The sequence below is a fragment of the Lasioglossum baleicum genome, chromosome 15, assembly GCF_051020765.1.
Source record: "Lasioglossum baleicum chromosome 15, iyLasBale1, whole genome shotgun sequence".
In the NCBI taxonomy this organism is placed as follows: domain Eukaryota; kingdom Metazoa; phylum Arthropoda; class Insecta; order Hymenoptera; family Halictidae; genus Lasioglossum; species Lasioglossum baleicum.
Genome location: NC_134943.1, coordinates 12,168,672 through 12,185,096, shown reverse-complemented (window position 1 = coordinate 12,185,096; position 16,425 = coordinate 12,168,672). Strand labels below are relative to the sequence as shown.

At 32.1% G+C, this 16,425-nt stretch overlaps 3 protein-coding genes across 11 annotated transcripts; 2 read left to right on the top strand and 1 right to left on the bottom strand.

Annotated features, from left to right (window-relative positions):
* The first annotated feature begins 1,200 nt into the window (after positions 1-1,200).
* Positions 1,201-4,655, top strand: Mrn (general transcription factor IIH subunit 4 marionette). Of its 4 annotated transcripts, none has more exons than XM_076439835.1 (8): positions 1,201-1,973; positions 2,134-2,653; positions 2,736-2,860; positions 2,974-3,179; positions 3,362-3,535; positions 3,859-3,945; positions 4,030-4,245; positions 4,321-4,655. In XM_076439835.1, the coding sequence occupies exons 2-8, from the start codon at positions 2,140-2,142 to the stop codon at positions 4,400-4,402; spliced, it is 1,404 nt and encodes a 467-aa protein (XP_076295950.1). In that variant the 5' UTR covers positions 1,201-1,973; positions 2,134-2,139; the 3' UTR covers positions 4,403-4,655. The 4 variants fall into 4 exon arrangements, with proteins under 4 accessions (XP_076295950.1, XP_076295949.1, XP_076295951.1 ...); XM_076439834.1 differs by having other exon boundaries at positions 1,201-1,995; XM_076439836.1 differs by lacking the exon at positions 4,321-4,655 and having other exon boundaries at positions 1,201-2,653; positions 4,181-4,245.
* Positions 4,656-4,976: 321 nt separating this feature from the next.
* On the bottom strand, positions 4,977-8,604 carry Cycc (cyclin C). Its single transcript, XM_076439865.1, has 5 exons — positions 8,277-8,604; positions 8,096-8,202; positions 7,324-7,530; positions 7,004-7,255; positions 4,977-5,287 (listed from the first exon to the last, which is right to left on the bottom strand). The coding sequence occupies exons 1-5, from the start codon at positions 8,306-8,308 to the stop codon at positions 5,085-5,087; spliced, it is 801 nt and encodes a 266-aa protein (XP_076295980.1). The 5' UTR covers positions 8,309-8,604; the 3' UTR covers positions 4,977-5,084.
* Positions 8,605-10,048: 1,444 nt separating this feature from the next.
* On the top strand, positions 10,049-14,065 carry Spred (Sprouty-related protein with EVH-1 domain). 6 transcript variants are annotated; one of them, XM_076439844.1, is made up of 7 exons: positions 10,049-10,568; positions 11,391-11,515; positions 11,612-11,718; positions 11,959-12,127; positions 12,661-12,722; positions 12,819-13,366; positions 13,899-14,065. In XM_076439844.1, exons 1-7 carry the CDS (start codon positions 10,549-10,551, stop codon positions 14,053-14,055), a joined length of 1,188 nt encoding a protein of 395 aa, XP_076295959.1. In that variant the 5' UTR covers positions 10,049-10,548; the 3' UTR covers positions 14,056-14,065. The 6 variants fall into 6 exon arrangements, with proteins under 6 accessions (XP_076295959.1, XP_076295955.1, XP_076295956.1 ...); XM_076439845.1 differs by lacking the exon at positions 10,049-10,568 and adding an exon at positions 10,581-10,984; XM_076439840.1 differs by having other exon boundaries at positions 10,057-10,568; positions 11,391-11,718.
* Positions 14,066-16,425: the final 2,360 nt, after the last annotated feature.

Below are 16,425 nucleotides of genomic sequence, written 5' to 3'. Positions count from 1 at the left end.
TGACGAACGGAGAAAAGGGAAGTGAAGCTCGGGGGCTTCGGTCGCCGTGGAGTGGAGTGAAACATTGTAACATGATACGGGTCGGGTCGGGTATATCGGTGTGAGACTACTAATCAAACAACAAAGCTTAATTATTTATCATTATTTTTTTATAGGATTTTCCTTAACATATTTGGTGAATTTTGTTTCTTTTTATGAAAATGATACCAAAATTATATAATTCCGATGATATTTGCTTATGCAATGAGCGACGCAAGTTTCGGACACAAAGAAGGACAGCGTCGGGAAAAAAAGAGACGCGGAGAGTCCTTATTCTTTTAAGATTTCGACTTCGACTTCGTCTGCTAGCTCTTCGTCTCGTCGCACAATGTACTCATAAATGAATCATGTTTCAGGAAGTGGTTCAGTTCAGAATGAAATAAAATAATGTTACACGCACTTTTTAAATAGCGTCATATATGGTGCAAGAAATATTCGTATAGAGTCAAATAGAATTATTTTTTTAGATATCTTCGTACGAAATACTGCCTCTAAATAACATTGTATGGATAGGAGCCGTCGAAAATTAGTTTAATTAGTTAATACTTTTATCTTGTTACTACCTCTACTTTAATAATTGCAGTCAATAATGCTGTCGAGCATTACAAGTATGGGATAAATAAGTAAAAAAATTAATTTTCTGTTTCCTACTAAGGATCTTAATAAGAACGATTGAATTTTGTCATTACACAACATAACAAAATATTTTTTAAGAATCATTATTTTATATATAACGCAATAATGTTCAAATTACTTTTAAATTCCAATACATTTGTAGAATATTACGTAGTAATTACTTCCATTTTTCCTACATCTATAAACTATCGATTATATTGTAAACAATTATTACAATGGTGATAATAAGGAAAATAAGAATGCAATAAGTGAATTATATATAGTATTATAAGGCAATTACAGAATAGGTAATGTCAGCATTCTACTATATCATTCTTCTTCAACTTGACGAATATCTCGTCGATTGTGGAACTTTTACCGCTGTGGTATATCAGATCACTGTAACTTTCCCGTTATCCCCGCGCCCACTCGCGCCCACTTACCGGTCCCGCGGAATAACACAGGGGCTGGCAGTCTTTAATAGTATCTCGTCGGTGCTGGCAGTCTTTAATAGTATCTCGTCGGTGCTCATATACTCTCTGATAATGTCGATAATGCAAACAGACGTCGATAATGTAAATTTCTATCGAAATATGATTCAAGAAGCACTTTTAGTTTTTCCCGAATTTTCCATTTTTCCGGGCAATTTTTCCAATTTTTTTTACCCTATAACCTTATTCGAACTATTACGAACATTAAAAAAAAAATTAGCCAAATCGGTCCATCCGTTCTCAAGTGATGCGCTTACCAACGAACAGCATTTGATTTTTATTTATATATAGATATAGATAATAAATGGAGTACTTCTTTGAATAGGGTGATTCCAGAAGTCATTTGAAATCATTTTTTCCTTTACAAAAATATTCTCCATGACTTTGTTACGGAGCCAATCAGAACGCGGAAATCTTGAATGGATTTCGGCTCGACCAATCCCAACGCTACATTCGTTCTGTTGCTGCGCCCTGATTGGTCCGTGTTTTTGGTTAACACATAACTCCTTATCACTCCATATCAATGTCGCGGAGAATATTTTTGCAAAGAAAAAATGTACTGTATATATTTGTATTATTAGTTATAAATAGATTTAATTATAAGAAATAATAGGAATATTTGTATGTGTATGTATGAGAAAATAACGGTGTGTTAAAATGATATTGGATATAAGTGGATATAACATATATGTACGTAAATATGAGACGGGATGAATATCATCTATGTATGTATTTTCTTTATGCTTTATGGTATAGTACGTTTGTGAGAAGTGCCGCGAGTGTGTTCAATTACCGAAGAAGAAAAATAAAGTTGTAGACATTTACATAGTTCGTAATTATTGTGTACAATGTAATGCTTATGTTTATTTGTATTGTTCGTCATACAAAAAAAGAGAAATAACATTGAGTAATTTTCTACGTTCTGTAATTAAATACAGTATCTTAGGTATTTCTCAATGTTATACACATAATTTCATTTTAAACATAGAAAATAATGTCAAGTACGATAACCGGAAAGAATCTGTTACGATCCACTGGATTGCAATGTAAAAATCTTCAAGAATATTTAAAATCACGACCCCCGGAAGTGTTGAATAAACTCTATCATAATCCTCCAATTTGTTTGGCTGTCTTTCGTGAATTGCCCGTAATAGCTAAGCACTATGTTATGCGACTATTATTTGTTGAACAACCAGTACCTCAAGCAGTTATTGCTTCCTGGTGTTCCAAACTTCATTTTGAGGACCATCAAAAGGTAGTGTCGATATTAAATGAATTGAACGTGTGGAAGGAAGTTTCCATACCAGGAGGATTACCTGGATGGATTCTAAACACTACGTTTAAGAAAAACTTAAAAATTGTTTTACTGGGAGGCGGTAAACCATGGACCATGTCGAATCAAATGGAAACTGACAGCAAACCAAGAGACGTCGCGTTCTTAGATTCATATGCATTAGAAAGATGGGAATGCGTTTTGCATTATATGGTTGGCTCGCAACAACAAGAAGGTAATTCATCTTAAGCAAAAGTAGGTACAAATGATACCATCTAAAAACATTTAACTACATTGTTTAATAATTTACTTTATAGGAATATCGGCTGATGCTGTAAGAATTCTTTTGCATGCTGGATTAATGAAAAGAGACGAAGCTGATGGAAGTCCAGTTATTACCCAAGCTGGATTTCAATTTTTATTATTAGAAACTGCATCGCAGGTAGCTAAGAACAGATTTATAAAATTTTTATTTTAATAATATACTTACGATAATTACAATAATTTATTATTTGTACAGCAGCTATGTATAATATTTTTATTTCCTTATTTCAGGTGTGGTACTTCATTTTACAATATTTAGACACAATAGAAGCAAGAGGTCTTGATTTAGTCGAATGCCTCACATTTCTCTTCCAATTAAATTTTTCAACACTTGGCAAGGATTATAGTACCGAAGGAATGTCTGAAGGTTTATTAACATTTTTACAACACTTACGAGAGTTTGGCTTAGTTTATCAAAGGAAACGAAAGGCTGGAAGGTATTGCTTACTTGTTTGTGCTTAGTGATCACTCTGGTATATTAAAGATGCAAACAAATTTTTACATGGGATACAATAGTGTATTCCTTTGTTCGACGCAATTTTCATTTAGAAATTTGTTCGTATCTTCTGTATACACTCTGCTGTTTTATATTAACAAAACGTATGTTTCACATATTTAGATTTTATCCTACACGATTAGCACTAAACATTGCTACCGGACAAAACAAACCATTATCTAGAGATCCAGAAAAAGAGGGTTATATTGTTGTTGAAACAAATTACAGAGTATACGCTTATACAAATTCAAACTTACAAGTTGCCTTACTCGGTCTGTTTTGTGAAATGTTGTACAGGTATGTTCGAAAAAATTATATTTTATACATGCAGGAATTGAACGGAATAATGGAAATATTTTTTATATTATCTGCATATATTCATGTATTGGTTATTTAACTGTCAACAATCTATATAGTCTGAATGTTCCTAGGAATGAAATAATTCCAATATCAAGTAGTGTTTATTGAAAAATTAAAATGTGTACAATTGGAATGGCCACTGGTCTGAAAAATACAATACAGATTTATAAGCGCTGTTTCCATTATTTTGTTCACCTCTCTTATAATGTGTCTATACAATTTACTTGATTACTATTAATTAATCGATATTTTGTTTGTAGGTTTCCAAATTTAGTCGTATCAATATTAACAAGAGATTCTGTACGTCAAGCTTTAAAAAGTGGTATTACTGCAACTCAAATTGTAGGGTATGTTTTTCTAGATAATTTTCTTTGCATATCATTCAAAAATATGAAAGAAAACAGTTAATTTGCACCTTGCTATATTAACAGTTATTTGCAGCAACATGCTCACGGTAAAATGATAGAGGCAGGTCCTCCAGTTTTACCCCCTACAATTGTAGATCAAATTAAATTGTGGGAAAATGAAAGAAACAGGTTTATATTTAGCGAAGGTGTTTTATACAGTCAATTCCTTTCTCAGACTGATTTCGAAGTGCTCAGAGATCATGCCCTCTCTACCGGTGTGTTAATTTGGCAAAGTGAAAGGTAATTATATCTTATAAAATGGACATTTTCTACTTTGTTTACAATATATAAAAACTTAATATTCTGATTATTTAGAAAACGAACCATGGTAGTTACGAAGGCAGGACACGACGACGTGAAAAAATTCTGGAAACGGTATTCTAAAGGTTCCAGTTAGTAAAACAAATGTTCTAAGAGTATGTGCCAGAGTGTGAGAAAAAAACTTTACATTCAGTTATGTTGTATTTTTTTAACTTTAGTACTTGTAACATAAGTGACTTATTAAATATGTACACACCAAAAAGTAGTCTACATATACATAATTTAAAACTACACGTTACGAAGAAGGAAGTTCCAGTGACGTAGAATAAGAAATTGTATGTGTAAAAACAGAATTAGTAGATTTAATGTATTTCTAACAAAGTGGTGGTGAATTGATGAATGAATAAGTGTTTTAAAAAGATAGTCACTCTTTACCTTTATTATATAATTATGATATTTTACCAATTTATACAATAGGTAAGTAGTAAGTTACTAATGTCAACAATTATTTTGAATTATGTCAAATCAAGTTTGTAAAATTTACCCTGCTTATACAAGGTACATATAATATGTTCAAAAAGATTTCTATTTTGTATAGTGTATGTTTAAACATACATTCTCTCTCCTAATGAATTAGCATTTTCTTTTTAAGGGAAAAAAGTACGATAAAGTTCGGAAATGGTATCGTTTATATAATTTTGAGTACTCAATTGTCAATTATATCAATTTAATGTCGATAAACATTCGATAAAATAAATTGTCCGCACTTATTTTCGAAAATTTTATTATCAGTTCCAAGCATTAGAAGATTCCTCTTGTCAGCGCTGCGGTGCAGCTTTTGGTTTTGGCATTTTATTTAATAATCCCTGAATTTCTTTCTTCTCATCGTAAGTTTTCCATAATTCATATAAATTAATTATATATCGAGCAATTTCTTGAATCTTTTCCATGTCTGCATTGAGTTCAGCAAACCATGACTTCACATCCTTTTGTAATATAACACAAGCTATTTGTAAACATCCTACAACAATATATAAAAGTTTGAATTATATACCTTATTTCAATGCATCATTAAACCTTTGCACTTCTTTGTCGAGTGTGACTCGACATCAGCGAAAGAAAAATGTAAATGAAACGGGTTTTTATATTTATTTGGTTCTTCCTTTATTTATTTAACTCTAACTTTACCACGACCGGTCAAATGACCGCTTTCATATAGTTTATTTTAATTATTGATAAGGATGGGATCAAGTACCTCGCGAACAGGTTCGAACCTTGATTGATGGAATTCGAACTCTCTATAAGTACTTCGAAAAAAAAATAGTACTCCCAAGTATACTCGAATCTTTGCCAGACAGTTTCGAACCCTTTACAAGTACTGTGGTAAACGTAAATAGTACTTGCAAGTATACTCGAATCTTGGTCAAACAGTTTCGAAACGTTCGAAATTTTTATGAATATCGTTATGAATTTCCGTATTCTTGCACACTCCGTGGCAACGTAAGGCTGGTCCGGCGCGGCGTCTGTTTACTTTTTTTGTAAACACGCTGTGGAGATGAGAGAAAAAACGGGGTCTCATAATTTTACATGCTTCTACAAATGATTGTAGTTTGGAATGTACTTTGCGACAAGAACTCTCTCTCTCTCTCTCTCTCTCTCTCTCTCTCTGAGATATTGTATCGAACATTATCTAGGTGATGTTGAGAACAATCATTTGTATTTGTTAACTGCATTATTGGATCCACGACACTGAAATAGCCACTAATTATATTAATAATGATCATTCATCTACAACATGTGATAGTTCACAGACGCAGATGTCTGAAAATCGGCACAATAGCGAATTATCAATTTGGTCATATCCTTTGACGATGAAATAGCAATTACAAATAATACTGCTAATAAGCAGACTAATAAGTCCGCTGTGTTAGAAGTGGAAAATTATCTAAAATCACAATATTTAGAACGCAAAGAAGACCCATTATTATTTTGGCGTGAAAATTCAATCAAGTACCCCATTTTATCAAAAATTGCACGTGACTGTCTTTGTATAATGGCCACTTCTGTACCTTCAGAAAGAGTATTTTCAAAAGCAGGAAATATCATGGATAAAAAAAGAAATAGGATGAAACGAAGTATTGTAAATTAAATATTATTCTAAAATAGTTACGAATTTAATAAAGAAAGTGCTTAAAACCTACTATGCAGTTCTGATTTCCAAGATTCGAGTACTACTTGTGAAAGTTTCGATTACTTTCAACATCGAAGTACTTATAAGTATCTTTTCAAAACTTGATTGTACTCATTCCGAGGTTCGATAACTACTTGTATACAATTAATACTTTTCAAGTATAATCATTGAAACTTTTATTGCTTTTAATTGAGTCGGATTCGCGAGTACATATTGAACTTGATCCCATCCTTAATTATTGAAATTATAAAGATGCTTCCATTAGAAATTATTTAATCAATTTGTGAAAAATTGTGAAAAATCTAAATAAATTCAGTCTTGTAATCTTTATGAAACAAAATATATCCGACAAAATCGCAACAAATTTTGAAAGCTATATTTCATATAATTAGTAAAGAAAACTGTTTAAAGTGAGTAGCAGTCAAGGAACTGTCCTCTGAAGTAAATTTCAAATAAAATACTGAAAATAGTAGGGAGTTGTTCGCAATATAATTGAAAAATAATTCGGAGTGCAAGGGGTTAAAACATATAAATATATTATCTTACCGATTGCTATTTGATATGGTGGATATAGTAAACAAACATCTGTTCTCAAACTGTCATTAATTATACGCCAAGTAAGCGTTAATAACTGATCGTCTGGGCCCACATCTTGGATAAGCGTCAATAGCGGACGATATGGTTGATATACAATTAAACAACAATCTAAGTGTTCCATAAGATAAAATTCACATTCCAAAATATGATTTGTACGATATGGGAATTCTTGAGAATACGCATAATTAAATTTATTTTTCACTGAAAACATATGAAATGTTTATTAAAAATAACTCGTTTTGAATTTAATTCAATGTATAGATACATACCTACAGTTTGACAAGTTGTAATTAACCTAGTATTAGAAATAACTCCAAATTCTTCTACTTTTGATGCTAAAAAGACAGACGTAGGTGCTAGTAATAAAGGATCTATACATTTTAAGCTGTTGCGAGCATAAAACCTTTTAAAATAAACAGTTGCTGTAGCTATAACTTGTTGCCTGAGTTTTAGTTGTTCGCCCAATACTTGAATCACTAAACAAATAAAATATTATTATAAAATAAAAATATTTTATTGTAACACAACTATATTTAATTCCGTATACTTTATGGTTAAGGGGACCATAATCATTTTATTTCATTCGATTTTTATATTAACCCTTTGCACTCCGAATTATTTTTCAATTTTGTCGCCAACAACTCCCTACTATTTTAAGTGTTTTTTTGTTTTTGGACTGCGGATCTTTATGTAAAATAAAAATGTTCTCCGTTGATTGTGGGAAGCAGGAATAAAATAAAAATTGATTTAGAAGAGCAACATTATGATATTATGAAATCTTTCTAATCTTTTACTGTTTTATATTTCACCCAACACTCTTCTTCATAAATGCATAAAGATCCACAGTCTACTAATTATATTAAATATAGCTCTCAAACTTTGTTGTAATTTATACTTGTTTTTAACTGAAAAATAAGAAATTAACATACATTACATTTTTCTTTCTTTGATGTCGAGTCACACTCGACAAACGAGTTGCAAAGGGTTAAGTTGCATTGGTAGTAGATACATGATTAATAATAGATTAACTGTGTAACTTACAATTCGAGAAAAAGATAAATAGTTTCTGATATTCTTCTTCCGTTAAAATAGAAAGATCATGTTGCCGTTCCCGAACGAGGTCTTGTTTATCTAGAAGCCATTGTTGACTAAAACATAAAAATATTTCGGCAACTTGTGAAGTAAAGATTCTAATATCAAATTCTCTAGAAATATGTCTTACTGGTGTGAACTTTGCCAAAAATTGCCAGCCATATTATTGTTACATTAATTGTTGTAACAAGAAACGATTTTCCACCGCTGGAAGTCTTCCCGACTGCTTCCAGATTTAGTACCGAATCGATTCACTTCACTTCCATTTATTTCAATCGTGGCATGCTTATTTGCTTCGGTTTCAATTTCTGAAATGTCGATACATTTTCATGGTCACTGGTACAACGTTTATATTTTTGTTTTCACGAGCCACTGTCAAGAGAACGTTTTTGCATTTAAAAAAATGTTTACTGATTTCGGTGGATCTTGAGAGTGACTGTACTGATCGCAGAAGAAAATATCTCGTCTGATTCACTATTTCAAAGTTCCCTATGTATGCGATCAGCCGATTTGCTGACTTGTTCAACTAAATTTTACCAATCGAAACTATCGAAAGCAACGTGTGTAAAAAGATGTAGGGAAAATCAAAATTTGAAATAGAAACTTACAGCTTTCCGCTATGTGCCCGCGTATTCAAAATTCTAGTATAAAAGAAAACGCATGATTTAGTCAAAGAAAAAATATGGATCAATATATATATATATATATATATATATATATATATATATATATATATATATATATATATATATATATATATATATATATATATATATCTTTTTATACGTGGGAGGATAAGAATGAAGTATAATGTCCAATGTTTCGCATTTATCGATTGTAAAATAAAATTTAGATAACTGATTATTTCATTGTTTTTATAACGTCTGCTTTGAAGATTAATGTTTTAAGATTATTATATTGGTTCGAAATTTGTAATTCTTGCGTAAAAAGTGTAATAATACCCGCGATATAGTTTTCATGACACCGTTTTATTTTTAGTCTAGCGTATAATTACGGTACAGTATTTTTGACGTTAATTTGCGCTATCATCGATCCGCAATTACGACTTAACATCGGCCGAATAAATGTACCGGAAAATGAATGTTCCACGTTCAGGGACACGTTTAAAATAAGGATACGCAAGCCGATAAAAGCAGCAAAGTCAATACTGCTTTATATAAAATAATAAATTACAATGTTCTAATCGCATAGCTAAAACCTTGAGGAATTATAGGTCGGTATTAATAAATTCTCTAAATAAAAAAATGATAAAATCCATAATCACCCCAATAAGTGGAACAATTTGCACAACGATTATAAACATCTCATAGAATTCTAGACGAGTTTAATAAGATTAAATTTAAAAATAAAATCCATAATGACCAATATAATAAGTGGAACGATTTATAAAATGCTCAACTTATACCATATAATTTGCGCAAACGATTATAAATATCTCATAGGAATTTTAGACGAGTTTTAACACCTTTGTTCTTTACATTTCAGACAATATTAAAAATATACATATTAGTTTTTTACACGAAATATGTAAAGAATTGAATTGAAAAATGAAAATAACTTTCACGATATAATTAATATGGCTTTTATACAGATTTTTATGACATATATACATATAAATATATATATATATATAACATATATAATATACAATATAATTAAATTCTATGAGATGTTTTTGTGCAAATTGGTATGAGCATTTTATAAATGTTCCACTTATTGGTTATTATGGATTTTTTCATTTTTAAATTTGATCTGATTAAACTCGTATATATGTGATTGTTCTATGTAATCTCGCAGGAGTAACTGTTACGTGCATTGTCCGCCATAGAGACGTTAGCACGCTTAATTATTAACAAGACTGTATGGGTAGTATCGATGAATGAATCCTGTTGCGCAGACCGGTAGCTTTCATTGTAAAAGAGTCGATAGCTACTGTATAGCATGTATAGTGATGTATAGTCCGTCAGGCTTGCGGGGTGAACGTCAGTGCGCGAGGTTCGCTCGCGATATTTTCCGTGACTTAGCGAGTAGATTGTAACCAAAGAGAGGTCTTAGAATACAGTTATAGTTGTATACGATGGTTGGTGTCTCGATAACGTATGATTTTTCGAAGAATATGCAGGAGAAGAAATGTTTTCAAAACGAAAGCGACGGTCGGTAAAACTGAAGGGAGCAGGCGTGGACTGTGGATTTGAGTCGGGCGTGGGGATGAACTCTACGGGGAATGCGAGAGGGAGGAGGACTGGGGCGCTTCCTGTGGTTGGCACTAGCCTAAAAAAGCTCCATAAACAGAATCGCGGCCGAATGTCTTTTCAATGCAACGAAAATGGTGAAGTGTGGGAAAAGGTGGGCATTGAATAAAGGCTTCGACAGCTCGAACCATGACAGAGGCGTCAGAGGAGTAAGTAATACTGTAATGCCTGCGGTACATCCTGACGATTGTTCCGCTTCGAAACCTGAAATGTCCGTGCCTATGGCTTTTTAACTCCTTTGCTCTCCTCGATACATATCACGTTCGTAACGCAGTCCTGACAGTTCTGTCTGACCTCGTCTCGCCTTTTCTCCTGTCAACATTTTCGCCACCCAGCAGTAGTCTACATGTTTCGTGCATGTCTCAACAATTTTCTCAACCCTCGAAATACATACAAACTAAAACCAACTTCTGAGATGTGTCATTCTCGTTTGGGAATCTGTAAAAAATCTACACACGTAGACGTATGATTTTGGCCGGAGTGTGTTTGTGTGTTCCTATGCCTGTGTAGGGGTGACCGTTCATTCATTAAATCGATGTCAGCGCGTAACATCTGCTATTTCGTTGTGTGTAACAGCAATTCTTCGACTTCGCATACGTGCATTATCGGTCTTGCGCGTTTTTAAACTATGTGCGCGATCGTTTCGATGTTTAAAGAAATTTTTTCAATTCCTTGCCGAATGTAAAATCGTTGAAAAAATTACAATTTTTGCCCAAACATTTTCTTGGCATATACATGTTTTGTATAATTCTGCATTGCTTGTCCCATATTAAAACATATTATTGATTTTCTTTGCGATAAAAAAAAGTAGCGTATTGGTTTTTCCATTGAGTAACATAGCGTGTATGCGTTATTACCTGTCGTTTTCTTTTCCTTCTCTGGTTTAATAGCCGTCGAAGAGAAGTGCTATTTTTTCCAAATGTACAATATTAAAATTTGTATTTGCTAACGTGTAACATTTTACTTTTTAGTGGTAACTATCTAGTGAGGGTTCGTGCCCAGGTAATGACAAGGGATGATAGTTCCGGTGGTTGGGTTCCTTTAAGCGGCGGCGGTTTAGCTAATGTTTCGGTTAGAAGAAGAGCTACTTCTTCAGGTGGGCATCAGTCTAATAATACCAACGGGTCTGGTATTTCTACTTCGACTGTCGTACCCTCTACTACGAACTCTACGCAATCTGTATCAACTACAGCTGTCACTACAACCCAAAGTCATGGATCTTCAAGCAGTTCGCCGCTTGGTGCGACAAAGAAGAGGCACGAGTATCTTATTTATGGGAAACGAATCACTGATCAATCAGTAATAGACACAATTTCTAACAACTAGACTGCGGATCTTTATGCAAAATAAAAATTGATTGCATCGATTGTAAGAAATAGAAACTAAATTGGATGTTGTATCAACATCTTCAATTTTGAAAATTTTCAATTTCATCTTCTCAATTTTCCTATACACGCATAAAGATCAGCAGTCTACTAATAATGTTTAAATATAATCGACTGTAATCAGTTCTTTTGACGCATCGTTATCTTCTCATAGGTTGTTCTTAGCTGTACAATTAAAAAAGATTTTGAATATAATAAGGTAATGCCAACTTTTCATCACTGGAGGACAGGGGAGAAAAGGTTTGGTTTAACGTTTCAAACAGCTGCTGATGCAAGAGCTTTTGATAAAGGTGTTCGTACAGCTGTTGAAGAATTATTAGAAGGTAGTTTGCAATTTTGTTAGCATCTTTTACTTGATCGAATCGAATCGAATTAACTCTTTGCACTCCAAATTACTTCTCCAATTTTGCTGGCAACAACTCCCTACCATTTTAAGTGTTTTATTTGAAATTTACTTCAAAGGTCAGTTTCTTGACTGCTACTTATTTCAAACAATTTCGTTTACTAATTATCTTAAATATAGCTCTCCAACTTTGTTGTAATTTATATTTGTGGAACTTATATTTGGTTTTTAACTAAAAAGTAAGAAATTAAATAAATAAAAGAAGAACCAAATACATATAAAAACCCGTTTCACTTACATTTTTCCTCGACAGAGGAGTGCAAAGGGTTAATATACAATTGTGTTTTCGCTTAAATTTATATTATATTAATTTACTTATTATTTTACTGCTACTTTTCTATGGAATGTACAAATGGTAAGAATACTAGAATGTTTGCAGTATTCGCTGAATCGAAATGAATAATGAAACCATTATTTTACATAATAATTTCACAAATTTTATTTATAATTTAGGATTGGCTAATTCAACGTTGTGCGGTAATTCATTAGATGCCGGCGATGAGGATGTTTTTATGGTATGTATATTACAAGCAATCTTCACAATGTATATTTTCGAAAATATTCTACAGTTTTACCAGTATTCTAAAACAAAGTTTTATTTATTTTTGTAGACTTTGAACTTGCCTGCGGAACCGCCGGAGCCACGTCTATCGTCAGAAACATCTCGTAGTATAGTTCGGGAGACTAATTGTCACTCCCAGTGTTCAGAGTATCCTGATTCACACAAACCTATCCATTATATTGATCCATCTATAAAAGCACCATCGCAACATCCTTTGGCAGCATCAACTGCCGATGCTGGATCGGATAACTATCCTTACGTGCAGCTCACAACTCTTAATCACGAGTATTTATATCCTATTATCGATGATCATAAAGGAGATCGGTTAGATAGATCTAATACTGGCGGTTCTTTGAAGAAGCCAGATATTATAGTATCTGAACCCACGAAAAATACTATGAATCGTAATATTCGATTACGATGTAAACATTGCCAAGAGCTTTATACGGAACAGCATAACCCGAGAGGATCGTGTGAATATGCACCTGATCCTGTTAAACGCGGAATCGCAAAAATTTCGTGTCTGTCATGTGCTCAGGGCATGTTGTACCATTGTATGAGTGACGCTGAAGGTGATTTCTCCCAGAATCCTTGCAGGTGAGGATTTAATATCTCTCTCTCTCTCTCCCTCTCTCTCTTTACTATATAATTATTAGGCTGCAGATATTTATGCAATTTTCAATTTTTCGTTGGCAAATTTTGAGAAAGTGGAAGCAGATAAAATTTTATTTTCTATGGTGGTGGCCTTTTTAGATCTGAGATAAATTAAAATCGTACTAGTCATATTTTACATCCTAGTATTTTTTGCAAAATTTTCAAAAGCCATAATTGCATGAAGATCCGCAGTCTAGTAATTATCTTATAAAAAAATCTATATAAAGTCAGGGACAAAATTAAGTGGATACCCTCTTCCACAAAACCGTAAATAATTTTTTTCAAATTGGACCGAATGATTATTTTCAGAATTTTGTTTACCCGTTATTTGTGTGACGCAAACATTTTTTATTTTGCTTAAAGATCTGCAGCTCTATTAATGAATAAATTATGTTACCACTCTTTATTTTTGGTGATGTTACTAATTTTTGGGAGTACACATCGTAATGTACTAAATAAATATTAATTTGTGCAGTTGTAGCACAGAAGAAGGATGTGGACGCAGATGGTTTGGATTGGCATTATTGTCACTGATCGTTCCTTGCTTGTGGATTTATCCTCCGCTGAGAGCTGTTCATTGGTGTGGCAGGTCCTGTGGAATGTGCGGGGGACGTCACCATCCGATGGAATAACTGGAGGAACCCTTTGATATCTCTCCTGTATACTCAGTCGAATCAGCCAACTTTTCTTCATCACGTGGTACTGTAGCCAATGTGTACGAATGTCACGATTTGAGTATGGGTCGTTGTCAGAGGTATCAAAGGGGTAGACAGCTTCCAGTACATGCACTTATCCATCAGCGTCGTGTCTGAACTAATTCGTTTAAAAAAAAAAAGAAAGAAGGAAAACGACAAAAAAGATATGAGCACAAATTATCGCATTTAGCCGTAATATCATGTATATTCCATACATTTTGTATATTTTATTAGCAAACTGCATTATTTAATCACATCTGTACATTAAACAGTTTGAGAATGGACGTTGTTTAACATATACTCTGTGAATGATTGGTCCACAAGAATAGTATTTGAACTGACCAACTATTTGTGATACACGGTGCGGGAATTCTCAGTCAAGATGCGAGATATACAAAATCATTTTATTCCCAATTTGAAAGCTAGTTTTTGCCTTGTGTGAACTCTTTTTATAATGAAGAAACTGGTAAAGGAATCGTTTGCTACACGATCACAGACTTCTTGATTTTGTGGTAATTCAATTCAAGTTATTATTTATTTATTCTTCTTGTACATTTGTTTTAGAAATTTAAAGTGATTACATATTTATCACTATAATATACGTTATTCGAATTCTTTTTTGTTTTTTAAGATAGATGTTTTTTGATGACTTCATATTTAAATCCAGTGCCGACAATATTTGTAATATATGTTTTTTTTTTACATAATCCTTTTAGGACGAAATTGCACGAATTCAATTTACTTGAATTAAGAAGTAGAAACCAATGTATATCTAATTTTGTAAGTTTTAGGTTTTACGACGGAGGAAAGAGTAATGGTTTTGAATCTATTTCATTGATTAGCGTAAACTGGTTGTCAAAAGTTATAGTTGCACTTTCACAAATAAGTATCGAAATTAATGTTAAAAGTTGTATCATGTTATTAAAAAGAGATTATAGACAGTCATTCAGGAATAACAGTGAATGTCTATAGTGAATAATTTTTTTATTGTCGAACGCAACACATATTGTTTCGGAGGCTCCTTATATTGTGCTCTTTGTATTTTTAAAATATCATTAATATTTATATAGTGATTTATCCGTTAAATGGAATTTTTCTTATGCTACTATGTTGGCGTAACGTTAAATGCTAACTAATATCAGTATTTACAAGCATGGTACTTTTTCAGTACTATTAATCTTACTGTTTCATCATGCACAATGGAGATAAGTTAAAGAATTGTCATATACATATAATATTTATTAGTTTGAGGCTTATTACTCGTTGGAACATATATATTTCTGATTTAAAGCTGAATGACAAGTTTGAGTTACATAAATATTGTAAACCTGTATCTATATTCAAGTTAAAACATCTTTTGCTTTTTATGGAATGCAGTGTTATGGTTTGCAAATCTAAATCTCTATTTTATAATGTATTATAGTCTTGTAACATATGTATCAGCATTGTTAAAAATTTCTAATTTACATCTACTTGTACTCTTAATTATTTTTTCTAATTTTAATAGTAATTTAGTAGATAGTTCATTTTATTCTATACTATGTATTTTATATAATTATTGAATGGTAATGCACACCATTTTTGAATGTTTAGGAAATTAAGATGCTTTTGAAAGAAGGATGCAGTTGGTTTTTAGCAATAATTCTCCTTATTATTGATCTTTATCGTACATTCTTTATTACCAGCTTTAAAAACCATGATACATATGGTTGTAGAGTCTCGTGCTCTCGAAGGATCTGATTTTTATATCTACTTTTTAATTGAAACAATGTTAAATCTGAATTTATTAAAATGCAATATGAATAATTAAATGTACCGTTATGAGCATATAGATATCTTTTTGCTCGGTGTACGTGAGCATAGTTATTTTTTTGCTGAGTGTACGTGACCATAAATATTAATGCAGGGAATCTTATTACAATTTTCACAATCAAAGTTTTCAAAATGACATGATCAATAATGATTCAATAATCATGTTATAACTGTTGTAGAAAGTTTTTACATTATTTTTAAGATGCATTTCATAATGACTAGACCATTGAATCGGGTGTAACTTTAAAATATTCAAGTATGTAATTAATTATTGTATCCTTAATTCATTAAAGGAGAGGAAAGATTTTGAAGTGGAAGACAAGAAATCAATATTATTATTTTGTAAATTTTTTGTTATGTTTAATGTTTCTAGTCCAATAATAGTAATGTATTTTTAGTTCATTTTAAATTGAAACAATTTCTTATTCTTTTGTATCAAAATTTTTTACTTGAAATTTATAGAAAAATATATTTGTATAGAATTTATAAATCTGT

Excerpts from the sequence above, each read along its gene's own strand:
- Spred (XM_076439840.1), top strand. The coding sequence starts at position 10,549 with ATGACAGAGGCGTCAGAGGA. Across the intron at positions 11,719-11,958 it reads AACGAATCACTGATCAATCA|GTTGTTCTTAGCTGTACAAT; the intron begins GTAATAGACACA and ends ATCTTCTCATAG. Across the intron at positions 13,367-13,898 it reads TTCTCCCAGAATCCTTGCAG|TTGTAGCACAGAAGAAGGAT; the intron begins GTGAGGATTTAA and ends TAATTTGTGCAG.
- Mrn (XM_076439835.1), top strand. The coding sequence starts at position 2,140 with ATGTCAAGTACGATAACCGGAAAGAATCTGTTACGATCCACTGGATTG. Across the intron at positions 2,654-2,735 it reads TGGCTCGCAACAACAAGAAG|GAATATCGGCTGATGCTGTA; the intron begins GTAATTCATCTT and ends TTTACTTTATAG. Across the intron at positions 3,536-3,858 it reads TTTTGTGAAATGTTGTACAG|GTTTCCAAATTTAGTCGTAT; the intron begins GTATGTTCGAAA and ends TTTTGTTTGTAG.
- Cycc (XM_076439865.1), bottom strand. The coding sequence starts at position 8,308 with ATGGCTGGCAATTTTTGGCAAAGTTCACACCA. Across the intron at positions 8,203-8,276 it reads TTTTGGCAAAGTTCACACCA|TCAACAATGGCTTCTAGATA; the intron begins GTAAGACATATT and ends TTTATGTTTTAG. Across the intron at positions 7,531-8,095 it reads ATTTATCTTTTTCTCGAATT|TGATTCAAGTATTGGGCGAA; the intron begins GTAAGTTACACA and ends TTATTTGTTTAG.